At 33.7% G+C, this 24,691-nt stretch overlaps 1 protein-coding gene and 1 long non-coding RNA gene across 5 annotated transcripts; both read left to right on the top strand.

The window, feature by feature from the left end:
• The first annotated feature begins 1,625 nt into the window (after positions 1 to 1,625).
• On the top strand, positions 1,626 to 16,911 carry LOC127880035 (heat shock 70 kDa protein 12A-like). Of its 4 annotated transcripts, none has more exons than XM_052427251.1 (9): positions 1,626 to 1,643; positions 11,544 to 11,694; positions 12,470 to 12,596; positions 12,862 to 12,941; positions 13,042 to 13,180; positions 13,413 to 13,560; positions 14,453 to 14,587; positions 14,686 to 14,894; positions 15,064 to 16,911. In XM_052427251.1, the coding sequence occupies exons 2-9, from the start codon at positions 11,663 to 11,665 to the stop codon at positions 15,775 to 15,777; spliced, it is 1,584 nt and encodes a 527-aa protein (XP_052283211.1). In that variant the 5' UTR covers positions 1,626 to 1,643; positions 11,544 to 11,662; the 3' UTR covers positions 15,778 to 16,911. The 4 variants fall into 4 exon arrangements, with proteins under 4 accessions (XP_052283211.1, XP_052283209.1, XP_052283208.1 ...); XM_052427249.1 differs by having other exon boundaries at positions 1,632 to 1,643; positions 12,448 to 12,596; XM_052427248.1 differs by lacking the exon at positions 1,626 to 1,643 and adding an exon at positions 7,645 to 7,877 and having other exon boundaries at positions 12,448 to 12,596.
• Positions 16,912 to 22,610: 5,699 nt separating this feature from the next.
• Positions 22,611 to 24,229, top strand: LOC127877950 (uncharacterized). The gene is made up of 2 exons (XR_008048676.1): positions 22,611 to 22,835; positions 23,252 to 24,229. It is a non-coding gene; the product is annotated as an uncharacterized LOC127877950 (long non-coding RNA).
• The last annotated feature ends 462 nt before the right edge of the window (positions 24,230 to 24,691 follow it).

Consider the following 24,691-nt stretch of genomic DNA (forward strand, 5'->3'; position numbering starts at 1 on the left):
TAACATGGACGTGTATTTAAAATCTCCAAATACATCAGGTTAATGGTATATAGCTCTATTACATACAAATAATTTGACTAATAAGCATTACTGTGCTCTTAACCTCAATTTAGTGTGTAACCCAAGTATTCAATATATGGAGCAGTGCCAATATTGTTGATCTGATAAATCAACTAGCCTCTCGTTGGGATTTCTGTAATGGTGTTTGATTGCTTCATATGTGAAGATCTGTATTTATAATGTTTCCACTGTGAGCTTGAACCTAAAGCGAGCGACCATGTTACATAACACACCCTTTCTTTGCTGTGATCTTCAGTATTGCCTATTTGTTAGAAATCACATAATGAACCAAAAAGTTATTGGTCACACATTAACAGCCCTTCCACTACAATACCATTATAATGTATGAATATCAACCGTCTACAGAAGCCTGTACTTATATTCGACGATTCTGTTGAACTACGTGTTAATTAGTTAATATGATGATCATTTTGTGCAAATTTATTTGAAAATCAGTAAAAAGCATGTATTAAAATGCAATATTATTAGACGATGGTTATGGATACTAATCGTTATTGCGTAACACACTTTAAATTATAGGTGCTTATATGGCTCAAGCGCGTAAAAAAATCGAATTTGAGGGTCGAAAAAAATCGGGACAAAGCTTTAACGAACGATACCGCGTCGTTTGGCTTATTCATTACATAGAAGATGCCGGGTTTGTTTGTCGATAGATTAAATAATAGTATTCCGACTTTCTTTTAAATTATTGTTAGCTTTGTTTTGTTCAAAATTAGGATAACACACGCACGAAATGTAAGTAAGTCTATGTATGATATTCTGAAAGTAACAACAATATTTCGGACAAAAGCATGGTAAATTTCTTAAACAGAACTTGTCTTTTAAATGTGTATCGACTTCAAACTTGAAACGGCCTTTAAATCGAATATCAATAAGTTATGTATTGCCATCACGTTAAAGTAATAGATACTTTATACTTCTTTACAAATGTTGTTTAGTTCGTCTGTTCTTTCTGTGTTTGTACCCTTCTAGCAAGAAAATAATGTTAAACTAATTACCTAAGTGCCAAAGAATACTGGCATTTATCCTCAACACATTGTGATGTACACTTAACAAAAAGTTGCATGATTCAGTATTTTAGTTAATATTTAATTGATCAAACTAAACCTTGTAATAGATTTACTGTTTATTGTTCTGATAAAGGACGTTATTAAATGAAGATTGTGCGTTAACTGATTTAAATTCTAACCCGGATAGACCCGAACTTCCACAGGTATTTTAATATTGACCCGCGTTCCATCCCTAAGACAGTGTATGACCCGTTTGAGCCTTAGTCGGTAGTTATTGCCGTTTTAATACGGAATTGGTATTAAGACTATAGTTGTTCTTTGCAATTAGATACCATACATGGCAAGGTTCCGTTAAAAATATAGTTGCATTGAAATATATCGTTTCATGGTAAAGATATTATATTACATACATTGGTTCCACGCTTGTATATTGCTAATGAGAACGACGAGTGGTACCAGAAATTTTAAATTCAGATGACTGGTTTCAACATTTTCTTCCCACCGAAACCAAAAGTCAGTTTGTCATTGAGGTTGTGGCTGGTGTTCGAAATGGTAGGTGAATGTGTTGTTTTACCCTGTTTATGTACTTCAAAAATATGCAATATCGAAACTCGGCTATTTTATAATACAGTGGTTTATAGTGGTATATAGTGGTTTATTTAAAAATTAATATTTGCAAGTATAATTAGATAAGATCAAATTGAGTGTACACGATTTTAAAGGAAATATGTTATTTCGCCGTCTTAAAGGGATCTTTTCACGCTTTGGTAAATTGACAAAATTGAAAAAAGTAGTTTCAGATTCGCAAATTTTCGTTTTAGTTATGATATTTGTGAGGAAACAGTAATACTGAACATTTACCATGGTCTAATATAGCCATTATATGCATCTTTTGACGATTTTAAAACCTATAAATTATAAAGCGTTGCAACGCGAAACGATTGAATAATTTGGAGAGTTCTGTTTTTGTCGTTAAATTTTGTGAAACTACGAAGATTGCTTATTTAAGGTATAAAATACATCAAATTAGTGTACTCGGCGGAATAGCTCAGTAGGCTAGAGCGTTTTTACTTCAGGACTCTGGCAGGACTCCAGGGGTCACTGGTTCGCAACCTGGTCCGGGCAATGTTCTTTTCCTTTTTTAAATTTTATTCTTGATTTTTTACTGGAGCTTTTACGATCCAATGTTTACATTTATCGATATAAAGCATTTAATGAATAAGTTAAAAAATGCCAAAATCTGTGAAAAGGCACCTTTAAAACAACTTAGGAATATAAACAAGGGATATAAATATATATGATTAACTGTCTGTTTATAAAGCATTCATCAAATTATATTACCTTAGATGGATTTCATAACGAACAAGTCTATGCCGACACAGTATGTGTTTCTTATTTGTTACACAGCCAAAAATTGCTTGTGTGAAGAATTAATATATCTGCACAGACTAATGTGCGGTTTCCAATATTGTTACTGCCTTTGTACATGAAGGCGATTTTGAATAAACGAACAAAAATATTTTCAAACGCAGCAAATTCTAAATTTGATAATTTCTGAAACGACTTCTTCTGAACGCGTATTCAAGTTGTTGATACAGCAACGTTGTATGTTTAGAAAACGCAATCGTAAAAACTGTTTTTAAATGGACATATCGACGGCTAACATAATTGTAAGAAAAGATATTGTTTATAAAGTATTTATTAAAACGTTGCATAACACATAATTCTCCTTTTTTTCTGAACGCTCAGTCAAATGTATATTTTTTTATAAAATTCATGGGACGGTAGTACTGTAAAATTCTGATGTTACTGCCCGATATTTCGGGGAAGTGTTGGACGTGTGGGCGGCAGAGTGTTGCGCCCTTCTATTTAAGCCTAGCTTGAGCAATGATTACTGGATGAATGTATGGGAATATACAATGTTTTAATACGTCTCTATATACAGGGGACACGACGTCGATGTGCCTCTTTAAGATGAGCATAATTGTTAGATAACCTTAATATATTTTAAAAACAAGAGGGCCATGATGGCCCTGTATCGCTCCACTGTTTTTATGCGAAAAAAACCCGCAATGCGCATGGGTTGAAATGTACTCAAGCATGTGACTTTCTCTGTCTATCCCTCGTCCCATTGGGCGCTTAAAGTTGGAAGGGTGAGCATTTTTATATATGGAAAAAGTTACTACCGTGTTAACTAAACAGCCTCAAAAGCCCGGGAATTGTTCCTTTGAAGCACAGTCCCATTGCTTTTAACGTAGGTACATTTATCTCTCCAAAAGATATTGTCGTTCTTTCTATTTCACATATTTTTAGATGCTGAAGATCAAATATACGCATTTGATTTGAAACAGATTCACAAGACCCGTAGGAATCAAAATGCCTTAACCCTTTACCAAACGACACATTTTGGACTTTCCCAATTTGAAAAAGGTTGCAGACGACAATAAAATTGTAATGGAATATTAAGGAAATAATCAGGTAGGGTAGAAATAATTGTGATAAAAGGAGAAATTGCTCATCTTGAGCAATTTCTCATTTTATCATAATTTTTTATAAAGTCGTCAGCTATAAACCCGTAAAATCCTGTTGGTGTTTGGTAAAGGGTAAATAATCTCTGGTTCCTTCTTAGAGCCTTTCACACATTTATAACAAATACAATAGCAGCATCTTTCTTTGTAAAGAATCATCTCAAACAAGGGCTGTTTGTAAAACATGCATGCCCCCCCCATATGGGCTGTCAGTTGAAGTGGCAGCCATTGAGTGAATACATTTTTTGGCACTGTGACCTTGACCTTTGAACTAGTGACCTGAAAATTAATAGGGGTCCATCTGTGAGTCATGATTAATGTACCTATGAAGTTTCATGATCCTAGGCGTAAGCTTTCTTTAGTTATCATCCGGAAACCATTTTTTTGTGTGAAGTCACCGTGACCTTGACCTTTGACCTTGTGACCTGAAAGTCAATAGGGGTCATCTGCGAGTCATGATAAATGTACCTTTGAAGTTTCATGATCCTAGGCGTAAGTGTTCTTGAGTTATCATCCGGAAACCATTTTTCTAAGTTGAGTCACCGTGACCTTTGACCTAGTGACCTGAAAATCAATAGGGGTAATCTGCGAGTCATGATCCATGTACCTATGAAGTGTCATGATCCTAGGAATAAGCGTTCTTGAGTTATCATCCAGAACACATTTTACTATTTCGGGTCACAGTGACCTTGACCTTTCACCTGAGAATCAATAGAGGTCATCTGCGAATCATGATCAATGCAACTATGAAGTTTCATGATCCTAGGCATAAAACGTTCTTGAGTTATCATCCGGAAACGATTTTACTATTTCCGGTCACCGTGACCTTGACCTTTGACCTAGTGACCTGAAAATCAATAGGGTTCATCTGCGAGTCATGATCAATGTACCTATCAAGTTTCATGATCATAGGCATAAGCGTTCTTGAGTTATCATCCGGAAAACATTTTACTATTTCGGGTCACCGTGACCTTGACCTTTGACCTAGTGACTTCAAAATCAGCAGGGGTCATCTCCGAGTCATGATCAATGTACCTTTGAAGTGCCATGATCCTAGGCCTAAGCGTTCTTGAGTTATCATCCAGAAACCATCTGGTGGACGGACATGCGGATGACGGACGGACCGACATGTGCAAAACAATAAACACCCTCTTCTTCGAAGAGGGGCATACATATAATTAACAACCCACACATCCCTTAGACCAACAGGCCTGAGAATATTATGATAATCTAAAGATTATTTCTTATATTTATAAATGTATTTAATTAAGTAATACATATGACATCTAAGATCATTTCATAACTTATATTAAGAAAATTATAAAATGATCAGAAATTTATATAGATCGTTGAGCAATTGACAATCATATCTCCACAATTCATGAGTCACAATTCACAAATGGAACAATGAATCATTAGTTATTAAAAAGCAGCATATAGACAGTTAAGAACATTGCACTTCATTAATTCCAACACCTTCTCTTGGACACAAAGTTTGAGTTTACAATGCAGAATCATATATTGACTTTTATGGAAATAATTATGTTCATGGAAGTTGTGTTTTAAAATCAATAAGATATTATTAAACTGGTTTAAACACTACAAAAAAGACATTAAATAAACATGTCATCCGAAATTTTTTTATCCGGATATATGGTCACTTTCGACATATTTAAATAAATCCCGACTTTTTTCAGTTTATAAAAAAAACATTCAGAACACATGTTCTTACTTCAATTCCTTTGTAAGCAGTTACCATCTGATCTAAAATGGCACTAAATGACGGGGTTTTATCTCATGTTTACAAGATGTTGTTGTTGTTGTTGGTCACTGCCACACGGCCGCAGTAATCTCCCCTGGTAAACGTCATATGTTCAGTTTTGTGACCTCCCGGGACAGGGTCAAATTTGAGCCCTGGGGAATAATTTGAACAAATTTGGTAGAGAACTATTAGATATCACAACATACCAAATTTAGTAGCCCTAGGCTCTATAATTAAGAACAAGAAGGTGTTTGAAGTTTGCACAAAATAGGCCTTATTTAAGCATATGTTCATTTTTGACCCCTGGGGCAAGGTCAAATTTGTTCCCAGGGGCATAATTTGAAAAAACTAAGTAGAGAACTATTAGATGTCACTACCTACCAAATTTGATAGAAATAGGCCCAATGGTTATGGACAAGAAGATTTTTATAGTTTGCACAAAATGGGCCCAATATAAGCATATGTTCAATTTTGTGACCCCTGGGGAACGGTCAAATTTGATCCCAGGGGCTTAATTTGAACAAACTTGGTAGATGACTATAAGATGTCATTACATACCAAATTTGGTAGCCCTATGCCATACGGTTATGGACTAGAAGATTTTTAAAGTTTGCACAAAATAGGACTTATATAAGCAAATTTTCGATTTTTTGACCCCCCAGGGCGGGGTCAAATTTGACCCCAGGGGCATAATTTGAACAAACTTGGTAGAGGACTACTAGATGTCACTACATACAAAATTTGGTAGCCCTAAAAAATGGTTATGGACAAGAAGATTTTTAAAGTTTTCACAAAATAGGCCTTATATAAGCAAATTTTCAATTTTTTGACCCCCCCCCCCCCGGGGTAGGGTCAAATTTGATCCCAGGGGCTTAATTTGAACAAACTTGGTAGAGGACAATAAGATGTCACGACATACCAAATTTGGTAGCCCTTGGCCCAATGGTTATGGACAAGAAGATTTTAAAAGTTTTCACAAAATAGGCCTTATATAAGCAAATGTTCAATTTTTTGACCCCCGGGGCAGGGTCAAATGTGACCCCAGGGACATAATTTGAACAAACTTGGTAGAAGACTATAAGATGTCACTACATAGCAAATTTGGTAGCCCTAGGCCCAATGGTTATGGTTAAAAAGATTTTTAAAGTTTGCACAAAGTAGGCCCTATATAAGCAAATTTTCTATTTTTTAACCCCCCCGGGGCAGGGTCAAATTTGACCCCAGAGGCATAATTTGAACAAACTTGGTAGAGAACTATAAGATGTCACTACATAGAAAATTTGGTAGCCCTAGGCCCAATGGTTATGGACAAGAAGATTTGTAAAGTTTGCACAAAATAGGCCTTATAAAAGCAAATTTTCAATTTTTTAACCCCCCGGGGCAGGTTCAAATTGGACCCCAGGGGCATAGTTTGAACAAACTTGGTAGAAAACTATAAGATGTCACTACATAGCAAATTTGATAGCCCTAGGCCCAATGGTTATGGACAAGAAGATTTTTAAAGTTTGCACAAAATAGGCCTTATATAGCAAATTTTCAATTTTTTAACCCCCCGGGGCAGGGTCAAATTTAACCCCAGGGGCATAATTTGAACAAACTTGGTAGAGGACTATAAGATGTCACTACATACCAAATTTTGTAGCCCTAAGCCATACGGTTATGGACAAGAAGATTTATAAAGTTTGCACAAAATAGGCCTTATATAAGCATATTTTCAATTTTTTGACCCCCCGGGGCAGGGTCAAATTTGACCCCAGGGGCATAATTTGAACAAACTTGGTAGAGGACTATAAAATGTCACTACATACCAAGTTTGGTAGCACTAGAAATACAACGATAAACACTATTGTTGGTACTTGCTTCCTGTAGGCGTCGAACTCACGACAACAAACATTCCCTAATTCAAAATGATGTATTCTACATTTCCCTTATCGATAGTGCGTATTCGTATAGCGGTTCTTCGTGTTCATTTCTTTCATGACGATTTAACTACTGTTGCTCCCGCGCTCGTTAAAGCATCACCAGGTCAACTTTTTACACTTATCAAAATAAGTATTTTACGAAGCCTCACTAAAAACGAGTCAAACGTGATGAGCAACTAATAATTTATTATACAAATATAAAAGTAAACGTATTTATGAAACTTTAATAATGTAAGACCCATTTAACATCGAAATGCACCTTTATCATCTAGGTTGTAATTCCCAAAGTACATGTTAATCGAAACTGAAACTGGCCTTGATAATGTCAAATAAACCTTGACTGAAAGACGATCGCAACTTTAAAATCTTGGTTATTATTCCAAGATACATTACAATCGAAACAAAACCTGACCTTGCGAATGTCAAACAAACACACGTAAAGCCGATCGCAATGTTAATTTTGAGGAAAAAAGGTTTACATTTGAGTATTAGTGGAATTGTTCGTTCTGGGAATAACTAAACTTCCGCCTTCAGTTGTCCGTATGCTACGCAGTCACAGGCTATTCTGATAATGGTAAGGTGTTTTCTTCTTTTGTTTCTTCTTTTATTAAATTAATTTTCTTATGATAAAATAACGAGTATAAGACACAATATTTAGATTTCTATAAAAAATAACATTTGTTATATTTTGTTTTAGGCGATTTGATATCGAAAGTTGTTCATAATGCATTATGAAAAGCGAAATTCGAGTAGTGTAATTAGAATTGCTTTATTTCAGTTTGGCAAACTTAAATCGCATTATATGGTTATTTGGATTTTCCCGCCACATTTTATGAAACTAGAAATGAAAATGTAAATGCATTTCATGCTCAATAAGCTGGGGCAATAAATAATTTAAAAGAACAGCCGCATTAGGAAACAGGTGGGCGGCTGGAAAATTGTATACTTGACTCTTTGTTCTGAGCCTTAATTTGCCCAGCATAGACATATTTTCAAATAACTTTGCAGACAGAATGTCAAACACAAAAACCAGGGACAGTATTACAATTCAATATCTTATATAGCTATTCAGAAAAATTAGGGATGTCAACGGTTAATCGGTTAACCGGTTATCCGTTTCTTTAGGAGGTTAACCGATTACAAAATTAATATTCGGTTACTCTTGCAGAAAACGCATTTTTTTTGTTGAACGCAATAAATGCTCTATTCGTTAGCATCTTTTCCTTTTTCAATCAGCACACACCAGTGATAGTTTTCATCCGTATGCGAAACATAAATAGACTACAACAGAATTAATGTTGTGAATGACTTAAAGTTGATAGTAATCTTGAATAGTTTTTGTCGGATATGTTCGTCCCACCGATAGTTTATGTTTATGTGAGCACTGGAACTTTTGATAGAAACTATTGAAGTTCATCAGTAACTATTTACACGTTTTGCTATATTGTTATGTCTGGTTATATAATTGTGTATATGTAGTAAGGATGTCATATTAAACACGGCGTTGCTAAGAAAATTAACTTGACGCAGCTAACCAAACCTCCGGAAAACAAAATAATGACATCCTTCAATGCGCTCGATGGAGTCTAAAGCATAACCCACATATTTAAAACTCAGTCAAGCAGAGCCATTTCAATAACTCGCGCAAGTAAACAAGTTCACTTAGTATCCCATTAACATTACCACGCTTTGTTTTATTATTCCCTGAGCGTAAAAACGCTTCATTTATTATTACATGAACAAAGATTTTGAGAGAGCGAAAGTAATAAAATAAAGTGTTTTTTTTAACAAGCATCATATAATATCCCATTATGAAAAACACGCTTCATTTATTATGTACATGTATTATCCCTTGATCAAAGTCACGTTTCATGTAGTATGCCATTAGCAAACGGACTAACGCTGAATTTCAAATACCACGCTTTTAAGAATGTTTACGCGTTTCCAAAACACGAAACTCTGTTGGGAAAACTTAAATGTTAGGGTCAGTGATTTTATAATAAATAATCCGTATATTTAATGTAATGTGACTTGTCATAACGTGACTCATTCTCTTTTCATGTAAGGCAATACGTGCATTCAAAATTAATCGTTCCCCTAACAATCCTAATTGAACGGCGTCATATGAAAATGGGCCCTATGCCATATGCGGACAGCGTTGCTCAAGAGCAGCCTGCGCAGTCACGTAAAGTCTCGTGGTCTCATTGGCGTACAGTGTAGCTTCTGGCAAGACCAAACGAATGCGTTAATTGGTCTGGAGCTACATATGTCGAATAAGACCCATTTTCGCATGACGCGGATTAAATAATATTCAGTACGTTTGTGTACTCGAATATAGCCAATGCCATCGTTAAGTATGGCACTGCACTTTTGTTTTATCGCAACTTCGAAAGTCAACTATTATAAATAAAAATAAGTTGCATTTATATATCATCATGATAGTTCTCCTTTTCCTTTTCCTAATTATCATCAATTTCAGCAGTGTCATGATCATCAATATCATCATCATTAGCAGCAGTACCAGCATCAGTGGCATGTCACTGCATTAAAGTATTATTATAACCACAATTGTATTATACCCCTGTGATAAATATCATACATCATTGTGTAATTTAAAAAGGGACGTGTTCGCAGATGTTCACATTATTTGAAGTGTGTCATTAAAAGCCTTTAATAGCTAGATTTTAACATCGGTGATACAGAGCTCCGGTATAAAAACAAAGACACAATTTATAAACGAAAATCAAAGCAAAGTATCTGCTTAACGAATATCCAGTGAATGTTGAAATTTCGTCCCTGATTAGCCTTGGCGGACTGCACAGGCTAATCTTGGACGACACTGTACGAACATGCCTGGATTTCTTACAACGCTGCAAGACAATCAACACGACAGAGTATATTTGCATATACATGTAATTGTTTATAACGTCAAAGACCTTTATGATACATATATAGGTTTTTGTAAACGTATACGTTTTTCGGATGTTTTTTTATTTATGTGGTACAAAGACAGTCGGTTAACCGGTTAACCGCTCCAATATCGAAACAGGTTAACCGGTTACGGATTTGCGTTGGTTTGCCATCCCTTAGAAAAATGGATGGATTTTCATTTATCTTGCCAAGTGATCATCATAATGAGAAAGAGTGTCGATTGCAAGAACCATGTCTCTATGTGCATGGTCATGATCGCATCTCAAAATCAAAGTTCTAGTCTAGGAAATGTGTACTTGACATTCGTCCGAAGCATACTTATTTGCAATATAGATTATTTTCAAATATTTTGGCCGTAGTGGTCCGCATGATCAGACGGAATTTCTTTTACAACAAGGGTCATAGTCACAATGAAGGTCAATGGTCCAATTTTTTTTTTATTAATTTAGATACTGCTCTCCATGGAAGGGCCTGGTTTCGCACGCGAAAAGCAGGTCTGAAAGTCGAGGGTTAAGTCACAATTCAATGTCAAAGGTGAAATTTAGACCAGTTGTAATTCTATATGAAGCCTAACTGTGTCCTGCATAAATATATTTTTGAAAATAACTTGACAAACGTGATCAGCGTTATGAATGTGAATATCAAATCGCCACGACTAAAAATAAATTGAATTTGAAACAAGGGGGGGGGATAACTAGGAACAATCGGTATTAATGCACATTTTGAATTGTCTCCCTTTATCAGACTTTTGTTCAAATTGAAACCTGGTTTTGTGACAATTTTGTCCCTTGTTTTGATCAATATTTCGACAAGACCGTACAAGAATACAATGAAATGATATTCATTGGACAACCATTAAATTGTAAATATTTTAATACATAATGTGTTGTTATTTGCAGGATAAAAGGATAATTGGAGTAATTACATCGTGTTTTAGTAAAAGTTAAGGCAACCCCAGATTCCTTACAGCCACAGCCCCTATATCGTTTCATCATCATATGTTTTAAACCTTTTCTGACCATTGAGAAATCTACTAAAAGTCATGCAATTTTCAAAAATATTCAACTTATCCTGCAATATTGCTGTTATGCCCCTGTTCTACATAGATCATTCCTTTTTATTTTATAAATTAAGTTTCGTGCATTCGTATTGTTGCGAAGATTGTGGAGAAAGGTCTTATTATTATGGTAAACAACAAACTGTAAAAATTAATCGAACCTTGAATGTCAATTAATTAAACTATGTACCTACGTTTTGGAAAGACCTTGTGCTATATCATATTATTATTTTGTAATGAACATTTATTCAGGCAGTGAGAGGTGGGTCGCTTTTGGTGGCCGCCATAGACATCGGGACTACTTATTCTGGTTGGGCATTTTCCTTTAAATCAGAGTTTGATAAAGATCCTACAAAAGTATCCGCGAAAGTATGGACTGGGAGTCAGCTGTTATCGTCCAAAGGTAATTAGTATGCTTTCGTGAATGACGGATGCAACATTAATGCGTTAATTTGCTTATCAAAGTTTTGGTTTTTGCAAAGTTTGTTTATGTAATGTTTCTAGGTTAATTTGTTGCTTTAAAATATGTAACGGATATTTATTGTAGGGTGATAAAAATTAATCAACGATACTATGGAATAAATTGAGATAAGACGTTGAGAATATCCAAGGTGTGATCTTAGATGGACCAAAGAAGAATATCTTACCTTTTATTGTATATGTGTATATGTATATTTGCTGCAACTAATGTATGCATGTTCTTGTCATTTTTAACTTGCCCAAAGTAGTACAAATCTGCGCAGCAAATATAATTAGGAACACTGCAGACACTTGTCTATTTCAGCGCATGATATTCTATAGTTTAATCAGTTTAATTTCAAAGACTTAAATAAATGTGTCTTGTAAAACGTGTTCAACAATTCTAATGTATGGTAGTATGATTGTATTGATTGGAGATCAAAGCAATAAACTTTGCCGTTTAAATATATCACTTTATATTGTAATAACTAGCAAATCGTTACTGAACAAATACACAATAATATGAAAGCTATTCAAACTGTTTATCATCATAAATAAACCGGTGTGAACTGAATAAGTATATGAATTAATGATGTTCGTAGTAATATGATTGCTATTAACTTGACTTTTATACAATTTTATTTTCATTGTATTGGTTTCTTGTGCACTCGGATACATTTTATGTGTCGTCGCACAGGTCCTACGTGTATACTTATCAGACCCGACGGAAAGACACTTGAAGCGTTTGCGTACGACGCGGAAAATCAGTACAGTGAATTGAGTCAGAGTGGCAAACATACGACATGGTACTTCTTCCGCAGGTTCAAAATGTCGTTGTGGAACAAGGTATAGGAGTATACTTTAAAATTCGTTTTGGTTAAAGGTTTTTTAATTTCATAAATCAAGCAAAATCATTGTATACTGCAGATTTCTTTAAGTACACACGAACTAGCTACATATGCATGTAGTTTACTGGAACATACATGATTTAATATGAAACGATGTTTGGTTGTCTAAAAGTATTTTTTCACTTGCAAATATCGTGTATAACGCGAAAGAAAGTATGTTGTAGCCGTTATATTATTTTACAATGCTTTTTATCTTTATCTAGCCTATACACAAGGAAACCATGGTAGACGATGAATGTGGTCGAAAGCTCCCAGCTTTGACAGTTTTTTCACTGTCAATCAGGCAAGTCCTTTAGTTCTGTGTCTTTTTGCGTCAAATATGTAGTAGTATTGAAACACGTGCTAGTTATGCATGGTTGCTTTACTTCCCTTACTTTAATCAGGTACATGAAAGAAGATTTGGAGAAAATATCCGAGAACCGAGTGGCAGGTTTGAAGCCAGACGATATTCACTGGGTTCTTACCGTGCCTGCTATTTGGAATGATTCGGCAAAACAGTTTATGAGATTGGCTGCAGAACAAGTAACAATTGTCTTTTAAACAATCCCCAACCAAACTGAACAAGATACTTATCTTTCAATCATTTGCCTTTTAATTTTCTTAGTGTACATGCATCTTTTAAAGAACGTTAGTTAAATTATGCATTTTTGTAAAGATCTAGCTTTTGTATATATGCACATTCCAAATTCAAAATAGTATTGTGTATTTTTATAAGTTGGCACATTTATTTCAACAATTTTGAATCTGATTTAAGGCCGGAATCTCCAAAGACAAACTTTCCATTGCTCTCGAACCAGAGGCAGCCTCCTTATACTGCAGACATCTTCCTGTGCTGTGTGATGGGGAATCAAGCATTCTCACATTTCAAACCGGAAAGAAATACTTAGTTGTTGACGCAGGAGGTATTGTCTTCCCACAGCAGTTATAATTGTGATTGTGTCGAAGATGGTTCAATGAACATTCAGTATTGGTTAGCATGGACTTTATTGTGATATTTCATTTTCATGATGACGTTTCACACAAATGTTATCGAGACGGTACTTTATCATGCTCCGATGCTTTCACCCTGTTGTTTTAGCAAAAACGCTACGTTAGAGCCTAAATGTGTTCATATTCTGTCAGGTTTTCTCTCAAGCATATGGTCACTTCTGATGTCCATTTTTAGTTTTACACAAAACATTTCTGTAAGATCATGTAACAGTTAAATAAGCGTTTACGAAGGGCAATTTGTTTCTCAACTGAAATTTAAATAACGCAGTTGAAGCAAACGTTATTTTGACAAAGAAGTGGCTTTTTATATTTGTTCGCATACTTCAGTTTATTTTTGCTTGTTTATTTCCAACCAAACAATGCAAACTTTTAAATTGTTCAAGTTCAATGAACAAACTGTAAGTTAAATGGAATCAAATACATTTATCAATTACTTGTTATACTCTTGTAAACAGTTTTATAAGGATGACGTAAACATATAAATCACGGCTTTGTATTTGCAAATACTCATACACTGTCGTTTTTAACCTTTCAATAATTCTACCATAAAGGGCTGTATGTATGTATTTGCTATTATCTACATTTATACACGTATCAGATGTAATATCATCAACATCAACCTTTAACACATCTTCATCTATTTCGATTTTTACATTTAGCACCCTTTTCCCCATTTTCTAATTATCGTTTCATGTTTTATATTGTGACTTTTGGACACCTTTTAAAAGCGTCCGTTTTATATAAAAGTTCAATAAGCATTCAATTGTATATATTTATAACAACCACCAAGTACATACATTTCAGGTGGGACAATTGACATAACGGTACACGAAGTTTGTGCCGGTGGAAATCTCAAAGAAATACATAGGGCAAGTGGTGGTGATTGGGGTGGGACGAAGATCGACGGGGCTTTTATGAATTTTCTTGGACAAATTGCAGGTATTTCCATAATTGTTCAATCATTGTAGCCGTTATTATTTTTTGGAAGATGTGTAGTAAGTTTTCTTTTTACATAAGTAGTAATTTATATTTTTCAGGTAACACTACAATGCAACGATTCAAAGATGAGAATATGGAAGATTACCTTGAACTACTTCGTGATTTTGAAATCAAGAAGAGAGATATAGCTGTTGGATCGAAAACTAAAGTAACAATTAAAGTTCCATCTACTCTGTTTAACCTAGTAGAGGAAATGACACACATGTCAATGCAAGACAAACTAACATCATCCGATTACGGAAAACAGGTTATTTCACTGTTTTAAATCATGCGTGTTGTATATTAAAGTAGATTCTGTTATTTTATGGAATGCTTACTTGAGAGAATGTTTCGTTTAATAAAGATGATATTAATAAAATACATTGCTTCGCGCTGACTGTTTCACTTTGGTATTGTAAAGCATATAATTTATTTAGGTTAGCCAGACCGGAAACAAAATTCGATTGGATGCGGACCTCGTGCGGTCCTTCTTTAGCACAACATTGACACAGATTATTACGCATACATCTGATCTTCTTGAAAAGCCAGACTGCGTCGGAGTTGAAGCCATTCTGATGGTGGGTGGTTTCTCCGAGTCTAAGCTTCTTCAGGAAATCTTTAAACTGACGTTTTCGCAGCTGAAAATCGTAATTCCGGCAGAAGCTGGACTTGCTGTACTCAAGGGGGCAGTAATTTTCGGTCATTGTCCAACTGCGATTAATGTACGCATTTCAAAGTATACCTATGGTGTACAAACAACAAGAATCTTTGACGAAAAAATACACCCTTCCTCGCAGCGTTCAGTTTACGATGACGGAACAGTCCGATGTATAAATCTGTTTGACATTATTGTTAGAGAAGGAGATAAACTTGTCGTAGGTGGAGCTCATACGCAAAGCTCATATCGGCCTGTCAATGAATCACAGAAGTCAATGAATATTCCAATTTTTATTTCAAGAAATAGGAATGCTAAATTTACAACCGATCTTGGATGCACACATGTTGGCACAATTCTGGTTCCATTGGCCGGAAGAGGCACGGATCGTTCGGTTACGGTTCGAATGCTTTTTGGTGGCACTGAAATCATTGTTGAGTGTGTAGAAAATGCTACCAACAGAATCAGACGGTTGAATATAGATTTTCTGACGTAAAAATGAGTATTAAAAGTATAAGAAACATTGACACGTCATATTAAAAGCAATATTGTGTCCAAACTTTGACAACTGGTGAAATGTTATAATTATTTAAGTTACAAAATATTGTCTGGTCTAATAAATATTCAGTTTAATTTGTAATCCAATACATAATAACTATATGATTTTAAGTGGGGATTTAAGCATTCAATATTATTAGAAATATTTTCTAAAAACGTATACAGTTGGCCTGCATATGTATGGACTATTATCATTGTATATTTTTGAAAAGTAACGTCTGTGGATTTTGGTTTTCTGTTTTTTATATTATTTGCTTTACTTTTATGTTAGATTATCCCAGATAAAATAATTAATATGTTTTGATAAAGCTGAGAACGAGAATTGCTGTGCATGTATGTATATAAAGTTTATATAGTTTACAAACTTGTTTGTGTTTACTTTTATGTTAGATTATCCCAGATAAAATAATTAATATGTTTTGATAAAGCTGAGAACGAGAATTGCTGTGCATGTATGTATATAAAGTTTATATAGTTTACAAACTTGTTTGTGTTTTCGATTTTATGAAAAGTGCGATATTGTTAAAACACTTCCATGCAGGAATAATTCTTTAGCGTGGCTTTAGTGTCGATCTGTCTTAATACAACGGATTGACCGACCTTGACGGAAGGTAACGAAGTGTTTTAAACGAAGATTTTATACATTGTTTATACGCATGTGTATGATTATATTTATGTTGGAATCAAATAATAGACGTTTACCCTTACTGTGATACACAATAAAGCAAATATGTAAGGTATTTTGATATCCAATGCAGTACCTGTGGTGGTGGCTTGAGGCTTTTATCGACGCTCAAAATTGACATTATCTTTAAATAACAGTCTTGTTAATATTTTTTAAACAAGTAAATTGATTTTCAATTATTGTCGCTGCCTATCAGACATAATAACTATGATTTACAATACAACAGTCTTTGACCTTTTCCAAATTTATTATAGCATGTAATTTTAGTTTCAAGCAATGAACTCGCATCACCACATCCGGATCGGATACAAGTGTTATAAATACGGTGTCACTGAAGTTATAAAAATGCACGAAATAAAGAACGTACGTATTTGTATACGTACCGTACTTTTTGTTTGTTTAGTTTTTTCATATGTACGATATTTGCATATTAACATTTTTTTATTTTTACGTTTGTATTATGTTCTGATTTGTTTTCGGGATGCAGTGTCATTTTTTATAAATTGATATGTGTATAGTTTAGATATTAAACGTTTTTATCAGTAAAATATTGTATAGACTACCATAATTATCCAAGTTGAATTATTTCGGTCGAAGATGTGCGATTAAGGGCCAATATAAAGATTAAAATCCAGAATCCTAATTATCTGTGATAATAAAGTAATACTTTTAATATCTTAATAATGTATTCGAAATGTAAAAATAAATAATAAACAGATGTATATATTTATTTAATAACATACCCTCAATACTAGTAGGTGGAGAAGAAGATGACTATATTGGATTAACATTGCCCGTGGGTCAGTCTGTCAGTCCGTTTATTAATATGTCGAATCGTCAGTCTTTCAAACCATTTGAGTTAAAATTTTAAAAGCAAATATAACTTACGTCAGTTTACTTCCACTAAATGTTTATAAAAGCATAATGTCCAGTAGTAATGTTAATTTCAAAAAATTATTTGAGCGGACCGATAAAAAAGTAAAATGCTCAGAACTTGCGGCTACTATTTCCTGTGGGTTCTGGTATTGATATTGGCTTGTAAGCGCAGATAATTTGAGACGTTTGCTCAATATCAAATATTTTCAATGATCCTAATTTGAATAAAAATAAAACAAATGTGGTTGTTCACATATAAACATCAAAAGAATGTTTCCTAAATGTAGAGTGAATATAAGCTGCAATAGTAATACTGTATTATTGTTGATATCCGAAAAATTGTAGCATAGCATATAAAAAATGATGTAATAGTCGCGCGCTGTTCAATATAGAAAACATAAAGATTGTGTTTCTGTATTTTTCCGAAATGTATTGATATCACTTGATTAGTAAATGAACACCGATAAATGTGAAGACGGCACTTTCAATATTTCGTCAACACTAACTTTTAATGAAAGTTTCATGCATTGTGTTTAGCACTGATAAATTCTGACCGCCTTGAATTAAAATAACATCCCAGGTCAGTGGTCAGTCATTTTCATGCAAGGAGGCCCTCATTATTCTGTACTCATCCTTTCATAGACCCCTTACGGTGTCACCGGATGGGACTAAATGTTTGCCGCTGATCCGTCCCTCTGTATGTCTTTCTGTCCGAACTGGGATCGTGCGACGACTCAAATAGATCTTAAATTGAGTTTATCTCACTGTTTGCTATACATACATAATTAAAGAAGTAAAAACTGTCCGAAAAGTCTTGAAATATCCTAAAATTGCCTAAGATAGGTTGATGAAACTCGGTATGTGAAAATAAGATCATATTGAAATTTGCATTTCTTTCAACCGAAAAAAGGTTGCTATGATTACTGAAGTAACTGACAATGATATGAAAATTTTTAATACCGCGATAACTCAAAAAACTAGATTGAGGGACCTCGGTATGTTGACAGAAAGATATTTTGCAAATATTCACTTCAGCTGTTTTATTTTCCATCCGACAAAAATGTTGTTATAGAAATAATTGAAAACTCTCCGAACAATTATGTGCCCGCGATAACTCAAAAGTTCGACAGATACTATTAGATTGATGAAATACGGTAGATAGATAGCTTTCCCATACAGGAAATATGCACGTTTTTTTAGTTTTCTGTTAAAAAAAATTGGTTGCTTCGGGTACAGAAATAAGTGCAAAGCTAAATATTTTTTCCGGCGAAAATTCAAAGTACTTAAGCAAGGTTGATAAAACTCAGTATATGATAGAGTGTCACGTATGGAAGATTTGTATTATTTAAGCTTTTGACGTTAAACGAATGTTTGTGAAAGCTATGGTTAAAGAAATAAATGAAAACTAAAATTGTAATATTTCGAAAACTCTAATACTACTTCTAATATGCTAATGAATCTGTGATTATGTATGCAGAAACATGCGGGCCATGCGTTTGTTATTTCACTTTTTATGCATAACAAAATCGTGCTCGATATGGTCACATACAAAATGAAACATGAAATTCGGACCCTGTAAAAACTATCAAGCATTTAAACTTGGTTGATGAAACTTATGGAGACCCTATTCATATTCCGAAAACATAAGCCCGGTAAGGGACTATTGTTTTCGATGTTGTCTGTTAACAATGCATTGAAGGATTGAAATGGAATTGTGCGCCTACGCGCCTATGTTTATCTAAGACCGTGTATTCAAAGGAATATGTAAACATATATAAAGTCTATATTGTCTTTTATGTAAAGCAAATGGCCAAATACCTATACAATACAAGACGATACATATACATTTAGACATTAAACATACAATAATGCGTATAGCTGGGTCGTAAATGCAACGGTCAGTTTACAAATAGTGGTTTAAAGGGTCTTTCGTATTTTTGAAAAATCTCTTTCAATTTTTTTTATAACAAATCTATTTTATTTTGGAACGCAAGAAAAACAATAGAAAACAATAAATTGCCTTCCACGAGCTTCAAAAAAAAACACAATGCGCTACAAATCCACCACGCATGCTTTACTTACTCTTTGCGAATGGTTATTGTTAATTAGTAGTAAACGTATTTTCTAAATTGTCAAGGAAAAACGATAAAAACCCTTTATTTGTTTACATATATTTAAATGATGATTATCCAAAGTTTACTGAAAAAGTTAAATTGTTTCAGTCAACAGTGTTATTTCGTTTGTTTAAGAATCGTGAATAAATTTTGTTTTAATCTGTTACAATGTTGTAATCGTTATTTTTCTAAACTGTAAACAAGTCCCTTTAAGACGAAATAAATGCCAGCCGAACCTCACACTTAGCCGAGCAATAACCACTTAAATGAGAACCTTCACAATTGAACTAAACACAACATATAAAAGTTCAACAAAGATAAATCATACTGGGGTCACCGCTTTATAACGGTCAATATAAAACACATTAGGATTAAGGATTTAAGTACAAGTATAAGCTTAATACGTTCGTATTAACAAGATTTCATAATCTATCATCATATAGAAAACGCTACAGATGATCGTGATGTATGCCAGGAAGAATTAGTACTACAGGGTGTAAATACCCAATTGCGTATGTATATTCATACTTCCCATATTCTTTATCATCATCATCAATTACCTTAAAAATACCGTCTGTTTCTGAACGTGTATTAACAAATATTTATTTACACCTAGTGGTACAAATTATTAGCCTTTTGGAACCAACTTTATATTTAATATTTGTAACCAGATTATTGTTTGTTTAAGGTATATAGACCTTTAGACTATTTATATAATGTAATGCCAAGTATTTTAGGTAACATTAGTGCCGCCTTTTATTCTGTACTCGAATGTTATTGCTAATCAGTTCATTTATTATCGGATCATAGGGGATAAATGATTTATTACAATCATGTTTGTTTTTGTGAGCATTTTGTGCATCCATTGGTTGGAAAGGGTTCTTTATAAAGCATTAGCACGCAGTCGGTTAAAGCGATGTATTATATCATTTCTTCGTATGATACCTAAATAAAATTTCTCATTCTATAATATTATATTTGATTTTATTACAGAAAACTTAATGAAAATGTTTTAGAATGTCGTTTAAACGAAAATCTGTTTTATGTATTGTTGCCCTAAAACTCTATAACTATAAAACGGGAAACATTTCAGAACGGCACCAGAATTATTATACATATCTTATAATTAGGTAAATCAAGTGTTTAACATATAGTAATTATATACCTATTATAAATTTAAATTATCTAGGGATATTGAAAAAAGTCGTCAGCCATATTATATCAGTATAAATTATGATAATAAGATGCACATGTATCAAATAATAAATTCTATCATAAATCAACCGTGTTATCAAGTTCATGGTTTAAGTCAAAACATGGAGTGACAAAAAACTTATAATAAACAGCACAATATACTCCCATATTTTTAAAAGACTAACAAAATGTTCAAACATTAATAATAAATTAACACAAAATCAAATCGGGTTCCAGACAGAAACTTTTTGACAGACTGAATATCTATATTACAATAACTAAGTATAAACACTCTGTATAAACAGAAATAATATACTGCGATTGAATCCGTAAGAAGTATTTTTTGACAGTATTGATGAATTGCATCTTACTCAAACATTGATAAATAAAATATGAATATATACACCTTCTTGAGTTTTAATTTAACTTCCATATAACTCTGTCAAGTGGCGTGTAAAATTTCATTGAGAGTTTTCTCCCTTCTGGATAAAAACAACCCTCAATGTTCTTTGTTGGAGATTTTATTTTTTCAACTCTGAAATTCATGGTTAAATTGGACATTACTAAGCTGCCATTATATATTTACGCTGATTATATCGTTACTGTTATTATTTTGTACTAAAGACAAATAGCGGAAAGACTGAAGCAATAGTGTATGAAAACGTCCGGCAAATTTGTTATTGGTTCTGCGATGTAAAAACATAAAGTTATACTAGCTTTATTGGACCTGCTTATTTATCCCATTTTATATTTGCATTTGGACGTTACACTTGTGAGCATTTAGTGCATACATAGGTTGGAAAGGGTTCTTTAGGAAGCATTTCAGCGCAGTCGGTTAAAGGGATGTGCTTTATCATTTCTTCGTAGGATAACTTAATCAAATTTCTCATTCTATAATATTATATTTGATTTATAAACAGAAAACTTAATGAATATGTTTTAGAATGTCGTTTAAAAGAAAATCTATTTTATGTATTGTTTCCCTATAACTTCAAAAAGGGACACTTTTCAGAATGACACCAGAATTACTATACATATATTATGTTAAGCTAAATCAAGTGTTAAAATATTTTATTTATTTACCTTTTATTTATTTAGATTATCTTTGGATATTGAAAAAGACGTCAGCCATTTTATATCAGCATAAATTATGATAATAAGATGCATACGAATCATTTTTTAGTTTTAGCACAGACTTCAATAGCCGTAAAAGCTAAAACGGGAATTGTGGTTATTTTCCTATGTTTATAACAGCATGGTGAGTAGTATACAATTCATGATAATATACACGTTACATATCCATAAATTCTGCTGTAAGTAACATTAGACAAATGATTTGTTTTGTCACTTTAAATTAAATAATTTGAATCTTGGAAGTATCCATTATCAGAATCGGTATTAATTTTAACATTGTATATAGGACACCGATATGTATAATCCTATAATCATTTGAACTGATATATTATTTTATACGAAAATGACATGGACATAGGTTAATTTTCGAATGAACATAACAGGTTTTGATGTCGAATAAAACGAACTACTTCAAGTTTAAATGCTTTCTACGTGTGCATCATTAGACATTAATGGAATATATATACACCTTAGACATTAGACATTAAAAGTGTGTCTGCAACAACGGCACAACCATTTCCGAACTAGTTGCCGATGTCGAAAAGGGGAACAAACTGCCACAGCAGCCAACCGGTCGGGATACTACAGCACAATTGAATATTACGTATCGAATGCCTATTAATCCGTAAACATCTTACAAGTCGGCGATCGTGTTTATCAACAATGACGTTAATGTGATGAATAAATCTTTCTGATTGGTCACATAGCGCCCACAGTTATCAATCAAAACTTAATTTACCGCAGTAACACACGAAACACATACATAAGTTTATGTTTGCTTTACATAGCCACATCCCATTGTTTTTTAGCAAGATATCATTCGTTCAAACAACAGTTACGCTTATTTACAGTTGCCAACTGTAAATAAATGTCGGCGTATCATTAACAAATATCACATTATCCGCGCTGTTTCGGAAGGAACAAACTTCAGCCTCACGATGACTCTTTACTTTACTGCTGTACTACTGAGTCTCGCTTGTTTGTCGCAAGTTGGTAAGTTGTTTTGATTGTATATCATGTTCGATATTTGATTACTTTGATAACGCTTTTTGTCAAAAACATATGATTTATAAATTTAATGAATTTAAGACAGTACATGCATGGTTGTTCTTGAGTTTTTTTTATTTCTTTGGTGTGTTTTTTATTAAACAACCATATTTGTTGGAATTTTTATTTTAATATTTTTCACTCAACTACAATTAAAACAATTTTCATTATAATGTTCAATAATAATGAAAGTTGATGCTTTATGACGGTGAAAAGCAAATATTTATTTATCTTATTTTATTCAATTACTAAAATGATACAACAAAACTCGAACACAATAATTGTGTGCATACCAGTTCTCACACAATTGCATAGTGTAAAGCGTTTGTGTTCTGTATCTATGTATTTTGTGTACATTGCAGCACTCGGGAGTGTGATCGTATGCGAGAATTCGTCCCTCTACTTGTCTTGCCCCTTCTATCAGAGGATTTATGTTGGTACGGCGAATTATGGTCGCACGAGGGGGAAAATTATCTGCGATTCAAAGTGGACTCCGAACTACAGAGTATACTGCAGGTCCGCAACCTCCACCAGCATTGTCCGGAGAATGTGCAACGGCAAGACCTTGTGCAATGTCCCAGCCACCAACCGCGTGTTTGGAGACCCATGCATTGGTATCTTCAAATATCTGGAGGTCCAATACGCATGCTTTTAAACGTGTTCTACTATTACATTTTAATGGGCTACTTTATTGTATTGTACTTATCTTTGTCCTCTTAAGTTAATAAAACTTGTGAAACGGAAGGACATGCGCAAGGTCCCAGCCACCAACAGTGTATTTGACGACCCATGCGTGGGTATCTTTAAATATCTGGAGGTCCAATACACATGCTTTTGAACATTTACTCCTGATAGCGTTTAATTAGCTTATTATTGTATATATAATTATCTTTGTTCTATTATGTTAATAAAACATGTGCAACGGACAGAACTTGTGCGAGGTCTCGATCAGAAGCATCGATTTAGAGACCCGTACCTCTTTATGCATACATATCTGGTGGTAGAATACTCATGCTTTTAAACTTTTGCCCCTGATGCATTTGTAAGAGCTAATTAATGTATATTGTAGTTATCTTTTTCTCTATTGTGTTAATAAAATGTGCATCGGAAATAACTTGTGCAATGTATCCGCCAATAACTTCGTGTTTGGAGAGATGTAAGTCTATATATTCACAAATATCATACTGTTAGATAACTTTTAATGTTCGAATTAATGATAACACCTTGTTTAAGTTTCTTTTCTGACAACAATGTGCAAATTACTTCTTTATGTTCTAATTTGTTTATAAACGCTGTTAACCATGTAGAACACGTAAAACTGAATAATAAGAAGCATTCAAGCTGTTGACGCTTAAAGGGGCCTTTTCACAGATTTTGGCTTTTTTTAACTTATTCATTAAATGCTTTATATTGATAAATGTAAACATTGGATCGTAAAAGCTCCAGTAAAAAATCAAGAATAAAATTAAAAAAAGGAAAAGAACATTGCCCGGAGCAGGTTTCGAACCAGTGACCCCTGGAGTCCTGCCAGAGTCCTGAAGTAAAAACGCTTTAGCCTACTGAGCTATTCCGCCAAGTACACATACTTAACGTATTTTATACCTTATATAAGCAATCTTCGTAGTTTCACAAAATTTAACGACAAAAACAGAACTCTCCAAATTATTCAATCGTTTCGCGTTGCAACGCTTTATAATTTTTAGGTTTTAAAATCGTCAAAAGATGCATATAATGGCTATATTAGACCATGGTAAATGTTCAGTATTACTGTTTCCTCACAAATATCATAACTAAAACGAAAA

The sequence above is a fragment of the Dreissena polymorpha genome, chromosome 4 (genome assembly GCF_020536995.1).
Source record: "Dreissena polymorpha isolate Duluth1 chromosome 4, UMN_Dpol_1.0, whole genome shotgun sequence".
Lineage (NCBI taxonomy): Eukaryota > Metazoa > Mollusca > Bivalvia > Myida > Dreissenidae > Dreissena > Dreissena polymorpha.

Bases quoted from the DNA above. Each gene is read 5' to 3' on its own strand.
- LOC127880035 (XM_052427249.1), top strand. The intron at 11,695-12,447 runs GTAATTAGTATG...GTCGTCGCACAG, and splicing joins TCAGCTGTTATCGTCCAAAG to GTCCTACGTGTATACTTATC. The intron at 14,895-15,063 runs GTTATTTCACTG...TAATTTATTTAG, and splicing joins CATCCGATTACGGAAAACAG to GTTAGCCAGACCGGAAACAA.